The sequence below is a fragment of the Sminthopsis crassicaudata genome, chromosome 1 (genome assembly GCF_048593235.1).
Source record: "Sminthopsis crassicaudata isolate SCR6 chromosome 1, ASM4859323v1, whole genome shotgun sequence".
Taxonomy (NCBI): Eukaryota; Metazoa; Chordata; class Mammalia; order Dasyuromorphia; family Dasyuridae; genus Sminthopsis; species Sminthopsis crassicaudata.
In genome coordinates, this window is record NC_133617.1 from 578,755,245 (window position 1) to 578,781,129 (window position 25,885).

Consider the following 25,885-nt stretch of genomic DNA (forward strand, 5'->3'; position numbering starts at 1 on the left):
TAGATTGAAGTGAGGCAGAGTTGCACAAAGTCATCAGGCTCACTCTCTTCCAGAGTTATCAAAGTCCAGTAACAAAAAGGATGCAGTGTCTTTGATGTCTGACGGAGCTCTAAGTTCTCCACAGTGCTTGTGGCACTAGAACAAATTGTTTTCATCTATCCATTACATTGGGGAAAGTCTTCACATACTTGGGGTAGAAGTCCCCCTAACTCAGGGATGGCTTTGAGGTCTGCTGGCTACCCTCAACCTGGGTTAGCCTGTCTTCCAGGACAGTTTTACCAGGATGTAGTTACTGTGCAGACAACAGCTTCTCGGAGTCACAGGTGAGATTTGGATGGTGGATGGATGCCATAAGTGGATGAGAAGCCCTAAAAAGGCTCAGCAAGCCCTCATAGCAGAGGTCCTGGTGCTCCCTGAACATTCCATACATCCTACTAAGATGGAACAGTAAGATCCCTTCAAATATCAGCAACACCACTTTCACCAATACAAAGTTAAGAGGAAAGCAACTTTAGCTTACAATATGTGTGGCAAACACACCTCCTAAAAATCATTTTTCTAGAGTCTTCAACATTTTCCCCTTAGGTATGATATAGTTTCCCTCTTGGCTTCTTTGGGGGCAGCTAAGTGGTACAGTGGAAATAACAGTCAAGTCTGGAGTCAGGAAAACCTGTGTTCAAGCCATCCTCAGAAACTTTCTGTATGTCCCTGGGCAGGTCGCTTAACCACATTTCACTCAATTTCTTCATCTGTAAAATGTGGAAGACAATAGTACCTGCCTCCAGATTTGTTGTGAGGATCAAAGGAGATGATAATTGTTGTTTTTGTTGTTTTGTTCCTCACTCTCCAAGTGGACTATGACATCAGGGAGGGGATGCAGGTGAATTGGATTTAAGTAAGAAAGGCCATGCAAAATTACCTGCCTAAAACTTTCCCCTCCAGAGCCATCTGGGTCCAATGGCCAGATATAGATCAGGAGGACCGGAGATGGCTTATCACAGTGTTTGGTGCACAGTGAGTGCTCCATAAATGTTAGCTATTACAATTTAATGTAGGGCCTTGAATCTGCTTTTCTCATCTTATTCAGTCGGTGCTTGATCAAAGGATGGACAGAAAAGTCCATTTGAAGTTCAGGAGATCTTCCTCTGGCAAGAGGTAAGAACGGGTCAAGGCTAAGTATAAATTATTCTCCTTTCCCCTAAAGTGTTTCCTTTTCAGATGATTATCTTTCTCTGATAGAATTCAAGCTAAAAGGAGCTAAAAAGAGAGAGGAGAGAATGAAGAAGCATGGTTTAAAAGTTTGGAGTCGGGGAGCAGGGCTTTTACAAAATGGAAACCTCCAGGGGATTCTCCAATGGGATAAAGATGCAGGTTTAACATAGGGATGTTCCAAGGTGAGAAAGCTGAGGCAGTAGTTGGATGTTCTAGGTGAAGCTCCAAATACTGAGGAAAGTTCCAGGGTGACACAAAAAGCAGCAGAGAATAATTGAGCTATAGACACAATATTCCCTCCACTCGTGTGTGTGTGTGTGTGTGTGTGTGTGTGTGTGTTTATGTGCATGGCTGGCTGGCTGGGACAAATCACTTAAATTCGATGATCCTCAGTTTCCATATTCTTCCAGGTTGTTACTGCTTCCTCTCACTAGCAATTTTTTCTTTGTTCATACATTTATCTCCTTATTCATTATGTTTTGAAGATACATAAGAAGAATGTAAGCTTCTTGAGAGCACGTTCCTTTCCTTTTTGTGCATTCCAATGTGTTTGTTGAATATTAAAATGAGTTTGCCTGATAATAATGTACATACTTTCCACCTTATAAATTATTATGAACAATATGCTTGAATGTTAATTGTTGCCTCTAGTCTCAACATGAATAGCCAAATTGAAGGGTATAGCACAGACTGAAAAAACTTAAGGAACACTAGTCTAGGCTCTCAGATGCAGATACTGTAAGGGTTTCTTTCTTTCTTTCTTTTTTTTTTTTTTTTTAACCAGATTTGGGTGTGAGAAACAGTTAAACAAATAACATGGGGTGGGGGAGGGCCAAGGTACCAAGCCAATAGCTATGATTAACAATCTCAAATATAATTAAGATGTGAAATCTATGACCTAATTTGATTTGGTAATAGGTTCAATAGTTGCTATAATAGAAAGAACACAGGATTTGAAGTTCAGAAGACCTAGCTTCAAATTCTATCTCTACTACTTATGCCTCGGTTGATCCTTAGCAAATCTATATAGTGAAGGAGTTGCATTTACTCTAAGGTCTCTTACAGATGTAATCTATGGGCATACTCAGGAGCTAATCTAAATACCAACTGGACAGGTCCATAAATTACAGCAATAGGCAGCTTTAGGTCTTCAATCCTTGGGGATTAAGTTGATATTCTTATCCGCAGGGCTTAATTTGCCTTTGGGGGTTTAGTGTTAAGTGATGGAACCATTCTTGTCTAAAATCTCATGCTAGAAATGATATTCTTGTTACTTTTTACAGGGATTTGGCTATTGAGGATGAACATGCAAAGAATTTGGAGAGCGCTCCAACCTGCTCCTCCCCTCCCTCTCACATACCCTTTCCAGAAAAGGGCTTTCAGATTGTGGAAACAGAATCTTTCTGCTGGGGGAAGGGCCAAGGCTGTGATTTAGAATCAACAGTAGGTAAATATTTATCTTTCTGAGCCAGCAAATCAATTGAGGCCATCTTACTGAAACTAAGGAGACACAAATCCAGGTAACTCCAGTGGAAAGATTATCTGACTCTTGTTTTCAGATGTGGTTGCCAGATTGCTATCAGGACTTGTTTATATACTTAACAGATGCTCACCCACAGGTCAGATATGTGAGATGTTTAGATTATAACTGATATCACCAGGGATAATAAAGGACCTTGGATCCTCCCAGGTTTCTTTTTATTTTCTACTAGGTTTGAAAAACTTGGTGATTTTGTTTCCCCCTGAGGGGAATGGAAAGGAGTAAGCCCTTGTTATCTGATCCTCACTCAAAATGAATCCCAATTACAGGGATACCTCACTTTAAACAAACCCAATAAATGGAAATCTGGATTTACAGAGAGTGTGAATGAGGTAGCAATTTTCACCTCATTAAAGTGAGAGACAGTGTAAGGAACTTTCAAAGAGCGTGATCCTCTGGTTTGTGAAATGTTACTTGATTTATAAAAGTTATACCCTCAACTTTAGAATGAAACATCTATACTATGTATGCTCAGGATCCACATTGCAATCCAATTCTACACTTTGTTGTTGTTACTCTTCAATTGTTTCAGGCATGTCCAACTCTTTGTGACCCCGTTAGAGATTTTCATGGCAAAGATACTGGAGTGGTCTGCCATTTACTTCTCCAGCTCATTTTACAGATGAAGAAACTGAGGCAAATGTGGTTAAGTATCCTGGCTCATACAGCTAATAGGTGCCTGAGGCCAAATTTGAATTCAGGAAAATGTGTCTTCCTGATTCCAGGCCTGACACTATTCACTTTCTCACCTGATTACCCTTCACACATAAATACATACATATGCATATACTACACATATATTTGTTGTCTCATGCTCACCATCAGGTATCCTTTATTTAGGGACAAAAATAGTAAATTTGGTTAGCACAATTTGGAGAGGCAACTTTAGGCCAGTTTCTGAGTGCAATTGTCATAGGTATTCACTGCTCTAATACTGGTGCATGTTGTAAGCTCTAACGTAAGCCGAGTTGTGACTCTGAACCTGTACCTGCATATGGTGACTTTTCTTCTTGCAACAGCAAGACCCTAGTGCTACAGACACTAGAGCTGCAAGCATCCTTCAAACCTCAAAAAGGTTTGAACTCTACTCTGATTATAGATTCTTTCCCCTGTTTTCTCTAGACCAGTTTCCCATTCTTTCTTTTCAGAGTTCTTTTAAAAAATTTGATATTTTTATTTCCACCCCCCGTTACATTTAAAACAACTTTTTTGACATTTCTTTTTAAAACTTTGAATTCTAGATTCTTTCCCTTATCCCCACCCCTAGCTCCCATTATGAAAGCATACATGATATTATGCAAAACATTTCCATAAAAGTCATGTTGTGAAAGAAAACATAATCTCCCCCCTCAAAAAAAAACATCAAGAAAGATAAAGGAGAGGAAAAGAGAAAGAGAGAGACAGAGACAGACAGAAACAGAAAGTCAGAGAGAGACAGAGACACACACACAGAGAAAGGAGAGGGGGAGGAGAGAACATTCTGTTCCCTTAAACAGACTAGCAAAAGTACTAACTCCATATGCTTCTCACAGCTACAGAACCAGAGGAAGATCCCAGGGGATCTTATTTCAGATACTAATAAGAATGAGCATTTACATAGCACATTAAGGTTAACAAAGTTCTTTACAAGTATCATTACAAATCCTTACAACAATTTTGTGAAGTAGGAGTTATTATTATTTCTGTTTTACAGATGAGAAACTGAGTCTGAGAGATTAAGTGATTTGTCCAGGAAGAATTTGAACTCAGGCCTTGCTGATTCCAAGTGCAGTTTTCTCTTCTCTGTACCCATAGGACCTCTCCAGCATCCCATACCTCTACCCAGGCTGCCAAATACTGAAGGCATTCTTTGAGAGAAGACAGAGAAAGAGTAAGAATTTGTTGCCTAAAACAATAAGGACCATGAATATGTTAATGTTAGTATAAAATATTTAGATATCTGGAAAATATATAAAACAAGCTATCATGTTCCATCAACAGATCTAGGAAAAGATTCCCAAAACCATTGAGCTTTATCTAAGTCTTTGGTTTACTCCTGGAGAAAAGATGGGTGTTAGGTTTTTTTGGTTGCCCTCTTCCAATGCTTTCATACCTATTTTATGGTCTCCTGACTTTTGACATTGTATCCACTTTTCACTAAAGCCTGAATGACTGGCTGATGTTTGGTAAGGCCCTTTTATTTATTTTTATGAAACCAGAAATATCACCTGTTTCATGATTCAGATTCACAGGTTTTTCGTTTGCAATGGATAAAGAAGTGAGTCCTTCTCCCTACAAGAAAAGAAATAGCCATGAATATCCTAGTATATGGGAACATCTTTGGGTTAAGAAACAACTGAACAGATGTAAAGACATCTTAACAGAGGTACAATTATCCTAGATTTAGAGGAGGAAGGGACCAGTGAGGTCTGCTAATATAATTTTCTCATTTTACAAGTAAGAAAATTCAAAACTCAGAAAGATTGAATGATTTGCCCAAAATCACAGAGGCAGAAGGAGCTGGAGTGGAGATTCTGGGTCCTGTGGTTCCAAATCCATCACTGTTTCTGGCTGAGCTGAGTGTACATGGCTCGTAAATCAGAAAGGGCCAAGTTTTCATCCACCAGAGTAGAACTAGAAAGAACCATCTAGTCCAACCCCTGGACGTGAGAGATGAGGAAACAAAGATGCCCCTTTGGGACTAAGTGGTTTGCCTAACCTTCCCCAGATAGTAAAGGGCAGAACTGGTTTTCAGCTCTCAATGCAGAACAAGGGTCAACAGGAATAGTGTTGCCAAATTGGAAGGATTCTCTGGAGAGATGAAAGAGCATTGAGAATTTCAAATTAACTAATTGCTTCCAACCTCTCCTGCTCAAGTTCCCTATAATCAGAAGTGGAACTAATGCTCAGAAATCAGGGGTTTGGCTCTAAACAAAAATATAAGGAGCTGGATAACAATGTTTCTAGGGAAAAAAGATGGTGGAAGAGCAGTGTTACAATGGGGAAGAGTGGGTGAAAGGATAAATATTCCAGCAGGAGCAGATTTCTAGCTCAGAATCCCTATTTAGCTCTGACTCAGAGGCTTCCTTGTATAAAAAAGGGAGGCACACACACAGAGAGACAAAGAGACAGAGACAGAAAGAGAGACACAGACAGAGATGGGGGAGAGAGAGAAAAAGAGAGAGAGAGAGAGAGGGAGAGAGAGACAGAGAGACAGAGAGACAGACAGAGAGAGAGAGAGAGAGAGAGAGAGAGAGAGAGAGAGAGAGAGAGAGAGAGACACAGAGAGACAGAGAGAGACAGAGACAGACAGAGAGAGAGAGAGAGAGAGAGAGAGAGAGAGAGAGAAACAGAGAAACAGAGAGAGAGAGACAAAGAGAGACAGAGAGACAGAGACAGAGAGACAGAGAGAGAGACAGACACGCAGGGAACAGAGAGATAGGGATGACAAAAGACAAAAGACAAAAGGCCAAACCATGGCTCTTCACTGGTCTGGGATGGGAAGAGAAGCCTAATCCTGCCTCTGATCTAGGCCATGCCAGCTGGTGCCCTCTGTACTGACAGCAGTAAGCCCTTCAGGGGCTGTCTTGAAACATATTCCTTATTTAGAAAAAGGATAGACTCATGCCCACCATTCACTGTTAACCAGTGGAGGGGTGGGGTGGAGTGGGGAGTGGGGGGTGGGGTGGGGCTAGGCTACGATAGAGAGTAGGAGCCTCAGCCCTGCCTGTCCTTCTGGGAGATTTAGAACATTATTGCTTTAGGGACCTTCTCTTTCTCTAGAAAATTGCCCTTATTCATTTCTAAAATTTTTCTGCCAAAAATAAATAAATAAATAAATAAAATGTTCCTGCCACTAGAAGCCTGCCCAGTGCTTAAGTTTAGGGATAGGAAACCCTTGGAAGGACTGAGAAGCACCTGCACTCAGGTCATGGGGTTGGTTCTGCCATGAAACCAAGGATATTCTCTGAGGGAGTCAGTCCCCTCTAGGAGGCCAAATTTCTACAATCAGGCCGAAAAAATGCTGGGGTTCCTTGCAGGTAGTTCTCAATAGATTAGAGTCCATTGAATACTGTAGAACATCTTGCACATAGTAGGAGCTTGTAAAAACCTAGCTTGTGCCCTGCACATAGTAGGAACTTGTACAACATCTGGTCTGTGTACTGTACTTAATGCATGTCATAAAACAATTTAAGTCACTTGTTGTAACAAAATTTTGGAAAGAATCTGATAATATGGGACATTTATATAGTCTTTGAAGCACATTCACACACATTTTCTTAATTGATTCTCATGAGAATCAATGGATCTCTGGGGCTGGAGACATTACTATTCCTATTTTACAGATGAAAAAACCAGGCTCAATGATTTTAAATTACTGCCCCAAATTTAAGGATCACAGCCTTAAAATGAAAGGGGATTTTGGAAGGCAATTCCCTCATTTTATAGAGAAAGAAAATGAGGTACAAAGAGAGGTTTCCAGGACACACACAATCAGTGGTAATGTTAGGATTCAAACTGGAGTTCTCTGACTCCAAACCTAGCACTCCAACCCTGCATTTACATTGCTTCCTTAGCTGCCAAAGGTGGAAATCGAATCCCAGTTTTGAAGCTCCAGGTTCATTGTACCATCCTGTTTTTTACTGGTAGGGTCTTCTTTGTTAGGGTTTTTTTTTTTTTTTTTCCTGTGAGAATTGAAAGTTTGGGATGATTGTTTCCATTTAAAGAAAAATAAACTGGAGGGTAGGATGGGGGACTGGTGATTAGTGAACCTGCCAATCAACAAATTGAAATGGACCTTGTTATACAAATGTTATGAAGGAAGCAATTCCAGATATAGGATGGAGCTGAGTAATAGATTTTGACATTTTAATTTCTTTGAGCTATTATTTAATTTTTATCACTTAGCTTAAATTTAAAACTTAGTGCTGTTACAAAAGGCCTTGTTGGTACAGAAATGATAGGAAGGTGAATAAGTATCATGAACATTTGCAAGCAGAATGATCAATGGGGATACCAGAACTTTTTAGGAAGGTTGTTTTATTTATTCAGGTGTCAGAGCAATATTGATGGGGATTCTTGGCAAGAAGCTTGAGTATAGTGACATCTTCTGGATAATTCAGATATTACATGCCCTCCTTGGAAAATTAATGTAGTGTCCTATCACCTCATGGTAGCATATGAATTGACTCTTAGCTATTACTGCTATTTCAGTAAACCCGGTGCTACACGGTTGTACACATCAAATGCACACACAGCCCACAGTGTCTCATGAAACAATTGCTATAAGTTATCAGACCTGCAGAGAACATACAGATTAACATGTCTCTGCCCTGAGGAACTTATAGTCTAGGAGGCAATATTTGATAAATTTTAAGTGATCTTTAGGATGGCAAGGTGGCACAGTGAATAGAATGTAGGGCATGGAGGTAGAAGACCTGAATTTCAAATCTAGCCTCAGACACTTAGTTATGTGATCCTGCACAAGTAACTTAATCCCATTTGCCTTAGTTTTCTCATCTGTAAAATGAGCTGAAGAAGGAAATGGCAAATCACTGCAGTGTCTTTGCCAAGAAAACTCCAAAATGGGGTCATGAATAGTTGGATAAGATTGAAAAATGATTGAACATGATCCTTGAAATAAGGTGGTCGTGGAGAGAGCAGCAGAAAGTAACTGTGTCTCCAAGCTCGAATGCTTTTTGTTGACAGTCTCCCTGACAGAGTAAGCTAATATTAGTTCTCTGGTAGGTAGGAGATTTCATAGAGTGATCATGTTACCTGGGCTTGGGGATGAACTCTGTGGGCTGGCATGCTGCATCAGGAAGTGCTCCCAGAACACTTGTCCTAAAGGAAATCCTAGAATAAAATAATGACATGAAAAGCCTTTTTGTTTGTTTGTACAAATGATTACACTTGATATTCAAGGCTGTTGGTTTTCAGAGTCTTTGTCCAAAATAAACCAACAAAGTCAATAATGGAAAGACGTGAGAAAGGGGCATGGCTCTCCAGAAACCCTAATTAAGGAAGGGTTTTTAGTTCCAATTAACATCACTCTGAATGACTAAAGGTGAGATTAGTATCCAGGAATGCTTTACTTTGTTATATAGGCTTAAAATATTTTTATTTTCACAAAGAAAACTCAGCAAGTATGAACAGGCCAGGGAGAAAGGGTGAAAATGAGGTTCTTTCATAACTTGTTATATCGAGAACTGCTAACCAGATGACACGGCATTGGAACATGATTCTCCTGATTTCACTAGGCAGGTGATAGTCATGGAATCATAGATTTAAAGGAGAAAGAGACTTTACAAGTCATCTAGGTCAATTCCTTCATTTTTCAGACAAGGAAACTGAGGATTAGAAGGTTAAGTTGCTTTCCTACAGTCACATAGGTGGTGTCAGAGCCAGGTCAGACACTGCTGGACTGAGCCATTATTGGCTAATAAGTAAATTTTCAGGCAGAACTACAAGCTCCCCTTTAGTTTGGGATTCGTGTCCTGGTTATTCTACTAATCAGTTTAAGATTGGGAGACTGAAACAGAGACTTTTCTGGGGTCCAAGCCATACCTCTGCAGCTTCCTTCTGAAACTGGTCCTTGCTCTGTAGATAACCTGGGATCTGATTTCTTCTTACCCTGGTGCACGATCTCTAGGTAGGGGTCTGCTTCTCAGTCCATCCCCTTTCTGTGACTGGCTACTAAACCACATCACTGTCAGTGGGCACCTATTTCTGCCTCCTATACAAGGTCTCACTCTTCTGTAGGACTCTTCTTGTCTTGGGCTACAATGTTATTCCCACTTTGGTTATTGTACAGGACTGGTGTTGGTTTGGCTGTTTCCAGCCAGACTACAGCTAGAGGACTATGGATCTCTGGGGCTGGAAAAATGATTCTCCACGATTTATTTTCTTAGGTTTCACAATTACAACTTTCTAAATCTGTGGAAGCGTCACAGGGGAGAGCTCAGCTGCAACTCTGCCATCTTGGCTCTAACCTATCATTCTTTCAATCGATTATTTTATGAAATAGTCACTAGTCTTTTCATTATCTTAACCTCTAGTCTATCTATTGTTACTGTTGCCATTATACCCATTGTATCCATCTCATTGTTGTTTGCCTATGACAAACTGTTCAGTATACCAGCACCATGCCAGGAAACGGAATCATTTCCATTTGCATGGTTTTAGGAAGATTCTGAAGATCACTGGACAGGATAAGATAGCAGACACTGAGCAGACATCTTTTTCGAACTAAACTACCAAGCATTCCAACTCCATCGCAGAGAGTCAACTCCATTGGTCTGGCCACCTTATTTGAATGCCAAATAAAAATATTTTATGGAGAACTCACATGCAAGGACACTCTTAAGATCTCTTAAGAAATTTAGAAACAATTGTATAGGGGTAGCTGGGTGGTGCAGTGGATAGAGCACCAGCCTTGAATTCAGGAGGACTGGAGTTCAAATGTGATCTCAGACACTTAACACTTCCTGGCAAGTCACTTAACCCAGACTCAGGGAAAAAAATAGAATCAATTGTATAACATGGGAGACACTGACACAAGACCACCCAGCATGGTGTGCCCACATTAGAGAAGGGACTGTGCTCTATGAGTAAAGCAGAACTGAATTAGCCCAGAAATGTGAGATGCTCAAAGTTAGAGAACTCACCCCAAATGTTCATGCGGACTCTGTGTGTCCGACCTGTGGCAGAGCATTCTGAGCCTGTATTGGTCTGGCCAGCCATGCAGAGTCCGACACACTGTAACTGACTTTAACATAGTGATGTCATCACCAACCAACCTGCTGTCCATAGGGTTTTCTCAGCAAGGGTTCTGGACTAGTTTGTCACTTCCTTCTCCAGTGGATTAAGGCTAAAGGGCTTCAGTGACTTGCTCAGGCTCACATAACTAGTAAGAGTCAGTTCTTCCCGACTCCAGGCCCAGAGTTCTATCCACTGAGTCATCTAATTGTCCTTAGTTTATCTACGTACTCATTTCTTTCTTTTTGTGGGAGTTTTTTTAAATATGTGTGTTGGGGGCAGGGGGAAGGCAATGGGGTTAAGTGACTTGCCCAGGGTCACACAGCTAGGAGGTGTTAAGTGTCTGAGACAGATTTGAACTCGGGTCCTCCTGACTTCAGGGCCGGTGCTCTATCCACTGCGCCATCAAACTGTCCTCTACGTGCTTATTTCTCAGAAGAATTTAAAAGGGAAACGTATCTATGATTTCTCCTAAATATTGCCTTCAGAAATGAGCACAGTAGTCGGACGTGGTCTGATCAGGGCAGAGTTTGTCTAAACTTTCCTTTTCTTATTTTGCATTTTGTGTTTCTTTTAATGTATCTAGGATAGAAAGAATTAGCTCTGGGGAAAGTCATGGGAATTGATGACTCATATTGAGATTGCAGTGCAACTGTCATCTCTCTTCCCCCTCCCTCACAGAAACTGTTGTCTAGCAATGTCTCCTTATAACTAGTAAAAGATCTAGCTGAAGAGCTTATTTATGTAAAGACAGATTGAACAAAGAGTCTTTCTCAATTTCAGACATGTAATGACTTCTGCCTAAACCCAGCCCATAATTCCCTTGTTTGCTGTTCTGTGTCGTACAACACCCAAGAGCTAAACTATTACTCATCTCTGGTGGAAGTTCCAGGCCGTGAGCTGTGTACCAAAGAACTCATTTTGATGGAAAAAATACCACTCTGACCTAGCTCAATCTGACTTCTGCAGATCAAATTTATGATGTAGGAAGCTCCCCGTATGACTAGCCTGAGATGTTAAGTATGCTCTGCTATTAAAAGTGTCAGCTTCCCCTCATTTATTTTCCTATTTCTTTAATAAGGGTTTTTTTGGTTTTGTTTTTGCTACCATACTGCGGCTCTCCTTGCCATGGTGTTCCCCATAGTCCCTGAATTTAGCCCCTCTGTGGCTAACCCTCCTTAATCATGATTGTTTACAAAAATATAGGATTTTATATTCACATATACATCTACATTCACATCTACAGCTAACTCTTAATTAGTGGGAATAATGAATGTCATGAAGTGATCACATTAATGAAATTTGCACTATTCAAAGTAATAATTATATGTAAACTATGAATTGGTTTTAATCCAATGGAAAGATAAATATTTTTAAGTAAAACTTTAATTTATTTAACAATTGTTAACCTAACACAACAGTAAAGGATAAGAAAAATATATTTCTGATTAAAGTTTGTTATAAAATAGCAGCCATAAAAAGCAATTAAAAATAAAATTATTGGTTATTATGCCTGTGTTGATGATATGTTAAAAATGTCAGAATTGTCACTTAAAATATTTTATCAGGGGAAACTGAAGACAACTAGGTGACTCAGTGGATAGCTTGTCAAAGCTGAAGTCAAGAAGACTTCTTGAGTTCAACCTCAGACACTTACTAGCTACGTGATCCTGGGCAAGTCAATTAATTCTGTTTGCCTTGGTTTCCTCATTTGTCAAATGAGCTGGAAAAAGAAATGGCAAACCACTCCAGTGTTTTTGCCAAGAAAACTCCAAATGGGGTCACAAAGAGTTGAACACTACTGAAAAACAACTTGTTAGTGAAGAAACTTTTACTGCAAGTACTGATTGGTTTGCTTGCTTTAAAAATAGATCAAATGTGTATTATTAAAATTACTGGAAAAGCCAGATAACATGGCAGCTAAATATCATGATACTTTGAAGAAAATATTTAAAGAAGATGGGTATCAGTGTGGGTAAAACAAGTTTTTTTTTTTTTTTAATTTAATGTTTGGTTTTTTTTTTGTTTGTTTGTTATATTTTAAGTTCCAAATTGTCTCCTTTTTCTCCTTCTCTACTAGAGCAATCCATCATTTCACCTTCACGTGTGTGTGTGTGCGCGTGTGTGTATGTATGCAGATATAGATATAGAGATAATGAGGAGTTGAGGAAAATACTTAAGTTGTAAGGCTGAGAGATTGAGAGGATAATGTTGACCTCTACAGTACTAGGGAAGGTAAGAGGTGGGGAATATGTTATGAACATAGCAAATTTTTGTTTTTATTATTACAATAAGAAAAAAACAAATAAAAAAGAAAGATAGAAAAGGGAAATAAACAACACAAAACAAAACAGAACAGAACATTGTCATGTAAACAGCAGAATATCAGGGAGGATTCAAAATATGTAACAATAAATTTCTATTTCAAAAAAGCATATGTAATAATAGAAGAAATTATGTTCATGACATATTGAATTTAAAATGTCTATTGGACATCCTTTGGCAGGTAAATGGTTTTGTGGATAGAGCATGGGGCCTAGAGTTAAGAAGAGCGAAGTGCAAATTCGGCTACAGATATTTATTGGCTGTGTGACCTTGAACAAGTCACTTCATTCACTAGAAACCATTCTAGTATTTTTGCTAAGAAGATTCCATGAATAGAATGGTCCACAGGGTCATGAAGAGACAGAAATAAGTGAACAAGACTGAACCTCCAGTTTGAGTTATGAGATTGGGGGTCAGCAGAGACTTTGGGGCAGTATAGGTAGATTTGTGAATCATCAGCATAAATGGTAATAGATGATAAATAAATCCATGATACCTGATAAAAATGACAAATGAAACAGTATAGAAGTTAAGATCCAGGACAGAATTCCAGGAGATGCCTACAACTAAAGGGTATGATCTGGATGAGGATCCAGCAAAAGAGAGGTCAGAAAGGTAAGAGGAGAACCAGGAGAAAGTGGTGTCCTGAAAACAGAGAAGAGAGTATCAAGGAGGAAAAGGGTGATCAGTAGTATCACAGGCTACAGAGAGGTCAAGGAGAATGAGGATTGAGAAAAAGGATTGGATTTCTATAGTAAGAGATCAATAGTAACTTGGGAGAAAATAGTTTTATTTTGGTTGAATGGTGAAGTCAGAAGCTATATTTTAAAGGGTTAAGAAGAGATTAAGAGGAGAGAAGGTGGAGATATCTATTGTAGACAGATTTTTCAGAGTTTAGCCACAAACAACAGAAAATATAAAGGATAATATTTGCTGGGCACAGAAATATCAAGTGTGAATTTTTTTTGAGTATGGAGGAAATATGGGAATGTTTATAGATAGTAGACAAGGAGCATGTCGAAAGAGATAAAAAATAAATTATAGAATGGGAATGGCAAAGAAAACAATCTGTTGGAATAGATGGGATCACTTGTACAGATAGAAGAGTGAGTCTTAAGTAAGGAGCCTCATCAGGTGAGATAGGGCTGCAAGAGGAGAGAGTGGCACTTGAGGTATGGGAGATGAGAGGAGGGGCTTATGGAAAAATGTTCTCTTTTTTTCTATAAAATATGATGAAAACTTCTCAGCTGAGAGAAGGAAGGAGGAAGAGCTATAAGAAGTTGAAAAAGAATGAAAAAGTTTGGAGGAAGAATGAAAAATATTTGGGAGAGCTATCCTGGAATATGGAATAATGAGATGATGAGGTAGGTATAGGAGGACTGCCTAGCAGCCAGAGCCCACTTGAATTGTGTAACGTAAATCTGTAGTGGACCCAATTAGAACAGTTGTATGGTTTTCTTTGCCTTCAATGAGCATCATGTGTGCAACAACAAAAATGGGAAAAGGTGGAAGTGATCCAAGAGTGAGGCTTGTCAAAGCATAATTGGTGAAAAGATAAGAGGGTTCAGGGACTCAAGAGAGGAGGATATGTAGAGTTCAACTCATTCACTAAGAGTAAAACAAAGCATAATGTAGTATAATTATAGTGTCTTATTGCATTATAGGAAATTATGCCTTTAAAGGGATAGATGTATGACCTGATGCTGAGTAAAATGAGAAGAGCCATAAGAATAATTTATATGACTACCACAACATTGTAAAGAAAAACAAGTAGGAAAGATTTTAAAACTTTGATCAATGCAATGGTCAATTACAACTTGTGAAAACTGATAACAAAGCCATCTGCTCCTCTGAATTTACCAGTGAAAAATAAAATGTGAAGTGGATTTCAATAAATACACTTCAATTGTACTGAAGTAGTAGGCATTTGCCCTATTTGCTTCTTCCTCCTGTGACTAATCATATTTTACAGAAGATGAAATGAAGTCTCAGAAAGATTAGTGCCCAGTGGTAACAAGTTGAAGAGAGAAGCTTCTCATTCTGAGCTCATCTCTATTAATTTCATGATACCTCTAGAAGAACTAGTTCAAATATTTGTTGAATTAAATTGAATTCTCTCCTTTCATAGATGAAGAAAATAAGACCTTGAGAGAAGATATTACTTGTATCAGAGTATCAGTGCCAGGATGCCTCTGATCTCACCCCTACTCTGGCTCTCTTTCTTTGGTATCTACAAGATGAATGTATTGTATCTGGATTGGTGCTTTTATCAATTTAGTGAATTTCTAGTAAGAAAACTTCTTTCACTGATGAAGAAATGATGATTGATTAGGATAATGATGATGATGAAGAAATAAAAGAAGGTCTAAAGAAAATGCCCAAACATGATGCTGCCTTTATTTAACTAAAAATGTCATGTTCTCAAAAACATATATCGTTGATGCTGACTAGATTTATGGCTTTTAAATGATGCCTTGTTTGAAAATTAAATAAAGCATCACTCAAAAGTCATAAATCTATTCACCATCAACTATGATAATTATAGAAAGTTAAATCTTTAGACAGTATAATTTACAGAAAGCATACCATAAATAGGTAAAATTTATGTATTTTTAGATTTTTAAAAATCTCATGTATTTGTCTAAAAAAGAAAATGTATTGCAGTTAAAACTTAAAAGGATGCTTTCTAAATAACCAATAGGCAGATCAAAAGACATTTTAAATAGTTTCAAAGATAGGAAATATGATATTACTAAAAAAATTTCTTTGTTGCACCTGTTACTTTTTTAAAAGGCAAAACAGCTTACTCTTTATATAGGCTATCAATATTTTTAAAAATTTTGAGAATATTAAAATACTTAAAATAGAATCACAATATATTTACCCCTTTACTTAGCTCTCCAATCTAGAACTTCTTTCACAGGGAGCAGCTTCATGGTGAATTATGCAGTTCAGTTAATGACTACCCCTTTAAGACACCTGTTAGTTTACCGCCCAAGTGATGAGAGAAGGAGAATTATAAGTAACAATAACACTTAATCTCAGTCTGGCTTCCACCAGACTATAACAGTGACATCCTACCCAACAAAGCTCCTCCTATTGGAGTTTATTATCTCTCAGGTAGGAGTTCCTTATGCTTAGTTGTGTCAACATGTTTGTCCTAGCAACTAGATCTATGATATATTACATATGACATGATATGACATGATATAATAATGTAGTATAATGTAATACAATGAAATACAATAACATAATATCTATGATAATTGTGATATTTGACAATTTTATAACATTTTATTTCAAAAATCCTACATTTCTTTGGTACAGACCATAACCTTCTTTGTGATTTAGCAGAAAGTCCTTGAGAGTTATTGTGATCAAATTATTTACTGCTCCACAGCCAGTTTGAGGATGAGCTTCTCTAATCTTGTTTAATCTTGGGCAATAAATCTTACAATTATAAAGCTTACAACTATTACTATAGTGCCTACTATGCACCAGACACTACACTCAGTGCTAGTGATCCTAAGTTCTAATGGGGGAGATAACAAGGGCATAAAAAGTTTTTATAAGACACATGCAAAGGAAACCTGAGGGGACAGAGAAAGGTCTCCTAAAGAAGATGGCCTTTCAACTGAGTCTTAGAGAAATCCACAATTCTAGAATAAAGGTGGAGGAGGGGGAGTATTCGGGAAATAAGGGACAAAAGTATGAGAGAGGAGAATGAAAGAATGATGCTGTCCTTAACACTAATGGATCTGGAAGTCATCTGCAGAGAGATGATAACAGAATGGCTGTGACCTGATCTCATCAGTATAAAGTAGAAAGTTAGTATAAAGAGAAAAGAGAAGAGGACCCATGAGAGAGTCTTGGGGACTCTCAGAGTTAGTAAACATCACACAAATTAAGATCCAACCAATGGTTGGAAAGAAATGGTTAGTCAGACGGATGGAGAACCAAGAGAGCAGTGTTCCCAAAACCCAGAGTGGGTACAAAGAAGACCATTATCAATAACATTAAAGGCAACAGAGATATCAAGAAAGAGGAGCATTTAGGAAAAAGTCATTGGATTCAACAATTTAAAAATCATTGATAAATTTGGAAAGAAACATTTCAGTTGAGTATTGGGGTCAGAAGCACTCCCCCTAATTATTTGTTCAAGCAATCTTAAATTTTAGTTCCAAATTCTATCCTTCCCTCCTTCCTTGCCCTTCCCTGAGACAAGCAATCTAATATAGGTTATCCATATGCAAGATGTAAAACATGCAGTCAGCTCTTCAAAAGAATTTGAGAAGTGGAGAAGACAGTGTAATAGCTACTGGGAATTATCTACCTAATGAGGATTTTTAAAGAGGGGGAAGAACTGGACATGTTTGTAGACATCAGGAAAGAAGTAAATAGACAGGGGAGAGGTCAGAGATTAGGAAGGAGAATGATAGTGGTGACAATTTGCTCAGGAATATTGGATTGAAGGTGCGTAGACATAGTTTGGTCTTGGAAAGAAGAAAAACCAGTCAACAATGTCAAGGGGATGTGAGATTAGTCAATTACTCAATAAAATTTTATAAAATTTATAAAGCATCTACTTTATGCTACTCATTGCCCAGGGTGGGGGGAGATGGAATGGGTAGTCCTCTGTTCGGCAAGAAGGAAACGTGAATCTGAATAGTGTGCTGAGCACAATGTGATGCTGCTGGATACCTGTCTGTGTAAGGTGTAGAACTAGTAGAGATAGATAAAAAGATATAGAGAAGCCAATTTCTTCACATGATTTCCATTTGCCTCCTTTCACAGAATTTCCCCAGGCCTCCCTCTTGGTTGAGCTAAAATTTTATTTTTTAATTTTTTTATTATAGCTTTTTTATTTACAAGATATATGCATGGGTAATTTTTCAGCATTGACAATTGCAAAACCTTTTATTCCAACTTTTCCCCTCCTTCCCCCCACCCCTTCCCCCTGATGGCAAGTTGACCAATACATGTTAAATATGTATAAGTTAAATACAATATCTGTATACATAGCCATACAATTATTTTGCTATACAAAAAGAATCAGACTTTGAAATAGTATACAAGTAGCCTGTGAAGGAAATAAAAAATGCAGGCAGACAAAAATAGAGGGATTGGGAATTCTATGTAGTGGTTCATAGTTCTTTTGCTGGGTGTAGCTGGTTCAGTTCATTACTGCTCTACTGGAACTGATTTGGTTCATCTCATGTTGAAGATGGCCACGTCTATCAGAATTGATCATCATATAGTATTGTTGTTGAAGTACATAATGATTTCTTGGTCCTGCTCATTTCATTGAGCTGAAATTTTATCTTACTCCTATCTAAAGAGTTCATTCACATTTATGTATTTTTTCTGATATGTTGTAATAACTTCTCTAATTACTATTTGCCATTTTGTGTAATGTATTTTTTAATAATAGCTTTTTATTTTTATCAAATACATGCAAAGATATTTTTCAACATTCACCCTTGCAAAACCTTATGTTCCATATTTTTCTCCCTCCTTCCTCTCCTCCCACTTCCCCTAGACAGGACGTAACTTAATTTAGGCTAAACATATGCAATTCTTCTAAACATATTTCCACATTTATTATGCTATACAAGAAAAATCAAATCAAAAAAGAAAAAAAATGAGGGAAAAAAACAAGCAAGCAAGCAAACAACAACAACAATAACAACAACAAAGATGAAAATACTATCCTGTGATCAATATTCAGTCTCTATAGCTCTCTCTCTGGATGAAGATGGGTCTCCTCTTCACAAGTCTATTGGAATTGGCCTGAATCACCTCATTGTTGAAAAAAGCCAAGTCCATCCCAGCTGATAATCTCATAATTGTTGCTGCTGTGAACAATGTTTTTCTTGGTTCTACTCTATTTAGCATCAGTTCATGTAAGTCTTTCCAGGTTTTCCTGAAATCAGGCTGCTTGTCATTTCTTATAGAACAATAATATCCCATAATATTCATATATCATAATTTTTTTCAGCCATTCTCCAATTGATGGGCATCCACTCAGTTTCCAGTTTCTTGCCATTACAAAAAGGGCTTGCACATGTGGGTCCTTCTTTTTTTTTTTTTTTTTTTTAAATGATCTCTTTGAGATATAGACCTAGTGCAGTGTGTAATGGTCTTTTGTTTAATCAGCAATAGGAATTAAATTTTTAAGTATAAACTGACAGCTACTTCTCAGGAAAATAACTTCTGTCTCCCAGATTTGTCCCCCTAGTAGAGAAATATATGATAGATATGTCTAGTCCAATTCTTTTCTTAGGGAAAGGTAAATCTCAGAGTCATGATCTTTTTTCCTGTTTCTCTCAAAGCACAAATTGCAGTTTCCCTTTGAGAGGAGTAGGTCAGATTCCATTTACAAATTAACACAACTTATGTGATCACACATATCTTTTATGAATTCACATATATACCTCTTACAAATAAGTTGTTGCTGGTCTATCTCTTAGATGCAAGACATTTCCAAGATATGTAGCACCGAACAAAAAGCCTCAAATGAATAGAAACCTGTATATTGTATCTGTAGTATGCTTTAGTGTCTGGAGAGAGACAGTTAAATCATAAATTGAAGTTATGACCAAGCATAATGGCACTTTTGTTATTTGCTTGGTATAAGGCCTGTTAGTAGCTAATGGCCAGCTGAGTAAGAGATAAATCTCTGAACTCCAGGAAGTTTTCTGAGAGTTCAGACAAAACCATGTGAAAGCAATCCCTTATCTCTTAGAAGAATAAGCCTAATGAATCTGTCAAACAACTGTGGGGTGAATCATACCTTCTCCTACCTTCTCTTTTCCTTCCAAACCAATTATGGTACTTAAAGATCCCAGAGTATAGATTTGGGAGCAGAAGTATCTGATAACATCTTTGAACAAGGCATGGTCCTAGGACTCCTGATAAGTAAGGAAAAATGAGAGAATATCTTTTACATGTGTCAGAGAACTGTCAAGAGTCATTGTGAGAATGAGATATAATTTGTAAACCTTAAAGCATTATACAAGTATTAGCTATTAATAATAACTATGATAATGGTAATTATGACATTAAAAAATTATGTCCTTTATTCCCATGGACTTGATCTGCATAGCTGCAATAGTTGTTGGTTTAACTGCACACAGAATTCAGCTTCAGGTGTAATACACTCACAAGTAATAAAAAAATTATTTTCTGCTCAAATGCAAGTATATTTTTACTGTCTTTATTCTTTAGTGGTTGACATCTTAACAACTCTGAAGAAAGAATTTATGAAATATATGCACATATGTATATATATATACATATGTATAACTTTGTATCATCTATTAAGTTTCTCCTTCTTAACTCCTGAATCACATTTTTTTCCCCCTGAGGCTGGGGTTAATAAGGTTAATAAGGAATAATAAAGATAAAAGAAGATTACATGTGTAATTAGAGCAACTCCAATCTGGCTTATATACACAAGTCTTAACACCAATAAAAGTTTTAAAAATAGAGAAAAAGTTACTTTACAACATAATAATTTCATGCAGATGTATAGAAAATTATGTAAAGAATTTATGAAGGATCATGTTATCTACCTGGAGGTCAACCAGGTGGCTAACAGAAGGCAACCTTGAGGCATGGATCCAAGATTTAGTAGAACTCCCTGTCCAGCTCTCGTAAGGTCTTGGTCACCTGCAAAGGCTATCCTTCAATAAATTTCATTTGGCTAAACTCTCTCTTTTCTCTTCCTAGAACAGGACGTTGATTTACCACAAAATTGCTCATTTCTAGAGCTATTTGATGACAAATATAGAAATTAAAGTGGGTAGAATCCCTTTTAAGACAAAATCTTTTGAATTCATAAAAGTAGCACTAATTCACAGATCAAAGAGAACACATTATGTCAAAGCAAAGGCATTTAAGTAAAAGCAAAGCAATATAAATTACAAGGAACGTAGGATTATTCCTAGATCTAAAAATGAGATTTCAGAAGACATATGGCCCAATTCTTTTCTTTTCTTTCTTTCTTTCTTTCTTTCTTTCTTTTTTTTTTTTTTTACTAGATGAGGAAATAGAAGTTAAATAACCAGGTAAACACACAGATAGTACTTTTCAGAAGTAGAATTTCAACCTAGTTTTTCTGTGTCTGAGAATAGGTGCTCTTTCCAGAAAATTGGCATTTCTCTCCCATACATTCCAAGGAACCCTTTCCCATGAATTCATATACTGTCAGTAGGAAAGTACATGAGGTAAGAAAGGTAGCCTGGGGATTCATTCTTGGAACAATGTCTCAGTTACAACTATTGTTTTCCAATGATGTTGTGGCTTGTTTCTTTCTCCATTATAAGTTTCTGTTGATATTTGGTATCTCTGCTGTACAATTATCTACAATTCCCTCCAGGGGGCTGCTCTGCTTTGTTTCTTCACTGACTTCTTTTGATGTTTATTGGGTCCATCTTTTGGTCTTTTTCTGAACTATAGATGCTTTGCATTCTCTTTTTCCAAAAGTGGAGAAGGGACATCTGCTCTTTTAACTCAAAGCTCCAGGAGCTATCTCGATTCTGTAGTGAATCACACAGACAGCTGCTTGCAGTGAGCTAGTAGAAGCTCTAGTTGTCAGGCTCTTCAGTATTTATGCTTCTGCTTGAACTCTGTTATTTGACTTTGGGTGAGCACAAGCAGGACTGTGACTGCTAATTTAGGTTCATGCAAATCAATCCTGGAGCTTAATTTAGCAAGACTGGAGCAAAGGGGGGGGGCATGACATCTGTGCACCTGTAGGCACCCTAATAGCTACTCTCCCACACACATTAACTAAAGCTTTAAATATCTGATGCAATAATATAGCCTACAGCATAGGATGAATTGAAGGCAAATTTTAAACCAAATCAGTAAACTAATGCTACCAAAACCAAATAAAAAAGTTTATCAGTGTAGTCTCTTTCGGTCTAGTGCATCACTGAGTTGACTTTTAGGGAATCTTGCCTGATAAAGGGCTCTAAGCCAAAGCAAAGTAGGGGACAATGCAAAATTTCAGACACTAAATTTCAACTTGATCAAAATTAGAGAAGTCTTTTGGTATAATGACTTAATGAGAACCAGTTCACCTGAGAGACAGTGGAACATCAATTATTGTTTTTGAAGGGATTTTACAGATTATCTTTAAACAAGCAATCAAACCATACAAGAATGTTATTTTTGTTCTTTCATTCCCCAAAACTTTCTCTACATCCCCTCCTTCCTGTTTCTTTTTCTCCAAACATCAAATTCCTTTAAACTATCCTCTCATAAGCCACCATTCTACCTAGACCAACTTTCATTCCAAAAGTCCTGTAAAATCCTTGCTGACTGATGTCCTCATCAGGACTGATAACTAACCAGGAAGGCTGACTCAGTCTTGGCAAGATGTAGTCAGAGCTCATCTGAAAACTCCAGGGTTCCAAGATGTTGACTCATTGCTTGGAAACTTCAGGGTTTATAAACTTCCTGACAGCTTCTGGACATGTAGTGGTGAGCTGCAGAAAGGACTCGGCACATAGTATAGTTGTCCAGTATGTGACAAGTACTTTTTTACAAGTGATCTTTTTTTTAGAGATGATCGAGGCCAGGTTCAATGATCATGTGATAAAGAGAGCCATCTACACCCAGAGAGAGGACCTCGGGAACTGAGTGTGGATCACAATATAGCATTTTCACTCTTTTTGTTGTTTGCTTGCATTTTTTTCCCTATTTGATATGATTTTTCTTGTGCAGCAGGATAATTGTATAAATACACATACATATATTGAATTTAATTAAATGTCAACATATATCGGATTATTTGGCATCTTAGGGGAGAGAATGGGGAAGGGAGGGAAAAATTTGGAACACCAAGTTTTGCAAGGATCAATGTTGAAAAATTATTCATACTTGGTTTGAAACTAAAAAGCTGTAATAAAAAACAAACAAATATCTCATTGAATCCTCATAACACTGGGAGATAAGTGCTTGCTATTACCCCATTGTACATTTGAGAAAACTGAGGGAAATATGGTTAAGTGACTTGCCCAAGTTCACACAACTAATGTATCAGAGGCCAAGTTTGAACTGAAATTTCCCCCTTATATTGCGACCATCACAAGCTCTTAGAGTAAGAAACCTCATCTGTAAAATGGGGATGTTAACACCTCAGAGGGTTGTTGTGACAATATTTTTTTAATAGATTTTTATTGACAAAATATATGCATGGGTAATTTTTCAACATTGACCCTTGCAAACACTTCTGTTCCAACTTTTCCCCTCCTTCCCTCCACCTGTAGATGGCAGATAGTCCCATACATGTTAAATATGTTAAAGTATATGTTAAATACAATATGTGTATACATATTTACACAGTTGTCTTGCTACACAAGAAAAATCAGATTTAGAAAGTAAAGTAACCTGGGAAGAAAAACAAAAATGCAAGCAAACAATAACAGAAATACAATTAATGCTATGTTGTGGTCCACACTCATTTCCCAATGTTCTTTCGCTGGGTGTGGCTGGTTCTGCTCAACACTGATCAATTGGAACTGATATGGATCCTCTCATTGTTGAAGAGAGCCACTTCCATCAGAATTGATCCTCATATAGTATTGTTGTTGAAGTGTATAATGATCTCCTGGTTCTGCTCATTTCACTTAGCATCAGTTCATATAAAAAGTCTCTGAAATCATCCTGCTGGTTGTTTCTTACAGAACAATAATATTCCACAACATTCCCACAATTTACTCAGCCATTATCCAATTGATGGGCATCCATTCAGTTTCCAGTTTCTGGCCACTACAAAAAGGGCTGCCACAAACATTTTTGCACATGTGGGTCCCTTTCCCTTCTTTAAGATCTCTTTGGGATGTAAGCCCAGTAGTAATACTGCTGGATCAAAGAGTATGCAGTTTGATAACTTTTTGAGTATAGTTCCAAATTGCTCTCCAGAATGGTTGGATCCTTTCACAACTCTACCAACAATGCATCAGTGTCCCAGTTTCCTCATATTCCCTCCAATATTTGTGTGACAATAATCATTAAGCGTTTTAGAAATCTTAAAAGCACTATGTGTGAGTTCAGTCCTTTTGGACTTTGTGATCCCATTTGGTGTCTTTTTTTTTTTTTTTTTAAGTTATTTGACATTTCCTTCTCCAGCTCATTTGACAAATGTAAACTGAGCAGCTCTCTATCCACTGTGCCCACCTACCTGCTCCTAAAGTATTCTACATACTTCAGGTGTTATTTTCAAAGTTTTAAATTTGTTTAGCACTTTCCCCCATAGCTGTTTAACTTAAGTGATGAGATTATCATAGCAATAGGGAGAGGTAGATCTTATTAGCTGTTTTAGCACAGGCTAATGACCTAGGTCCTGGACCTAGCTGTCAAGTCAATCTTGCCTACTGCTCTCTTTAATAGATTTGGATGATCTGATTTGCAGTTTCTCTGAGAGAATTGTGATATTTTGCTATTCTTAGAAATTTAAGCTATCTCATTTTTTTTTTTTCCTTAATGGGAATTCTGCCACAGGATCATTATCATGGTATACTGATTTTAGAACACTACTAGATACCTGTATCAACAGATCTTACTGATTTATATATTAATTTCTCCAGAGTTCTACTTTAGTGCCTTCTTGAAAGCATTCCTGTTGAGCATGAGCTCTGGATGCTCCTATTATATTGAACAGACTTTGAGTCAGGATTTGAGAATGGCTAAAGACTGAAATAGCTTTCTGAGAAACCAACCTTGCCTACATGTGGGGAAAGGTGTAGTTTCCCAGTAGGATCGCCATTTAGCTCTTTGGTCCTGTAAAATTAATTAAACAGTACTCAATACTATGCAGGTTTCTTCCACTTCTACAATGATAGTGGTAAAAGAGGAACAAAGCATTACATTTTTTTTAGGCAATATACATTTTAATTGATGATGTTCTTAATGTAAGATCCTTGACCAGTGGCTGATGCAGTGGACTTATTAATGATTTATATTACAAAAGAATTCAAAAGAAGGAAATTGCAATTAAAGGGAAGAAAGACTAGCAAAATCCAAGAAAGGAGTTGTCATAATTGGTTTACTTGTATACCCAAAAACAAGAAGAAATAATCCTTTACTTAGAAATGTGGTTGTCTAATATTGCAGTGTTTGTGATGAATATTTGCAAAAAGAGCACTATGAAAATAATTGTAGCTAACAATGAATGTAGAAGATGAAGAAATAGAAGAATTCTACAAAAAAAATTTGTAAGATGCTTCAAATTAAATTAACACAAAACTTTTAATACTTGTGGACCAGGCTTGAAAGGTTCAAGCTTGGGATTAGATGAAATGAGACACTCATAAGGCTGTTGACAGTTTACAAAAGGTTTACTTGGCCAGCATAGTGAAAATAATCAGCAAGAATACAATATTGATTTAAGGAGAGAAAGCCTACTTTTCCTACAAAAACCTAGTCGAGTGGGTTGATTCTCATGACAGTGGGATATACGAGTCCTTGTGAACTGGCCTTTTTAATGCTTTAATCAAGTGGGCTGCTATACCAATGGTTCAAGCTTTACTGTCCCAAACAAGTCTCAGGGAAGGTCCCCTACCTTTTAGTAAAAAATCAGCCCAGGCTACGTGACATGTTTTTAGAAGAAACTAGACCAGTCTATGTGGCAGAGCCTTAATCAATGTTGCTTTTGCTATGCTCAGTGACTAAAACAAAGTAGGAATAAGTGGGAATGGTAGAAAGTAAATTGGAAAATATGTAGGAAGAAAAACTAAGAAAGGCCAAATACTTGCAGATTACACAGAAACTGCATACTTTTATATTCTGAATACTTTTTCAGAAGGACACTGGGCATGGTGAACTGAATAACATCACAAAAAATAAAATTAATTCTATTTCAAACTTGCTATTGGTGTGAAGGTAATTAGCTATCTCTGTACAGTTAAACCTCTGACTTGGTATCAGAGTATAAATTAGTAAAAACCTAGAGTAAATAATGAGAAAATGATATGGGATTGAAATAATTTTATGCTGAATCATCTAAGGAATTGATAATGAAAAATGAGAACCAGAAAGTACAAATGACATCAACACTGATCA

At 37.4% G+C, this 25,885-nt stretch overlaps 1 protein-coding gene across 2 annotated transcripts in view; it reads right to left on the reverse strand.

Annotated features, from left to right (window-relative positions):
* Positions 1-10,457, reverse strand: part of LOC141551033 (low-density lipoprotein receptor class A domain-containing protein 1-like) — a 29,152-nt gene extending 18,695 nt beyond the window's left edge. For both annotated transcript variants that reach the window (XM_074282263.1, XM_074282262.1), the window contains exons 1-2: positions 10,399-10,457; positions 8,510-8,587 (exon numbers count right to left, since the gene is read on the reverse strand). In XM_074282263.1, coding sequence (XP_074138364.1) covers positions 8,510-8,587; positions 10,399-10,411 — 91 coding nt within the window. In that variant the 5' untranslated portion in view covers positions 10,412-10,457. The remainder of the gene's footprint in view (positions 1-8,509; positions 8,588-10,398) is intronic.
* Between the last annotated feature and the right edge of the window lie 15,428 nt (positions 10,458-25,885).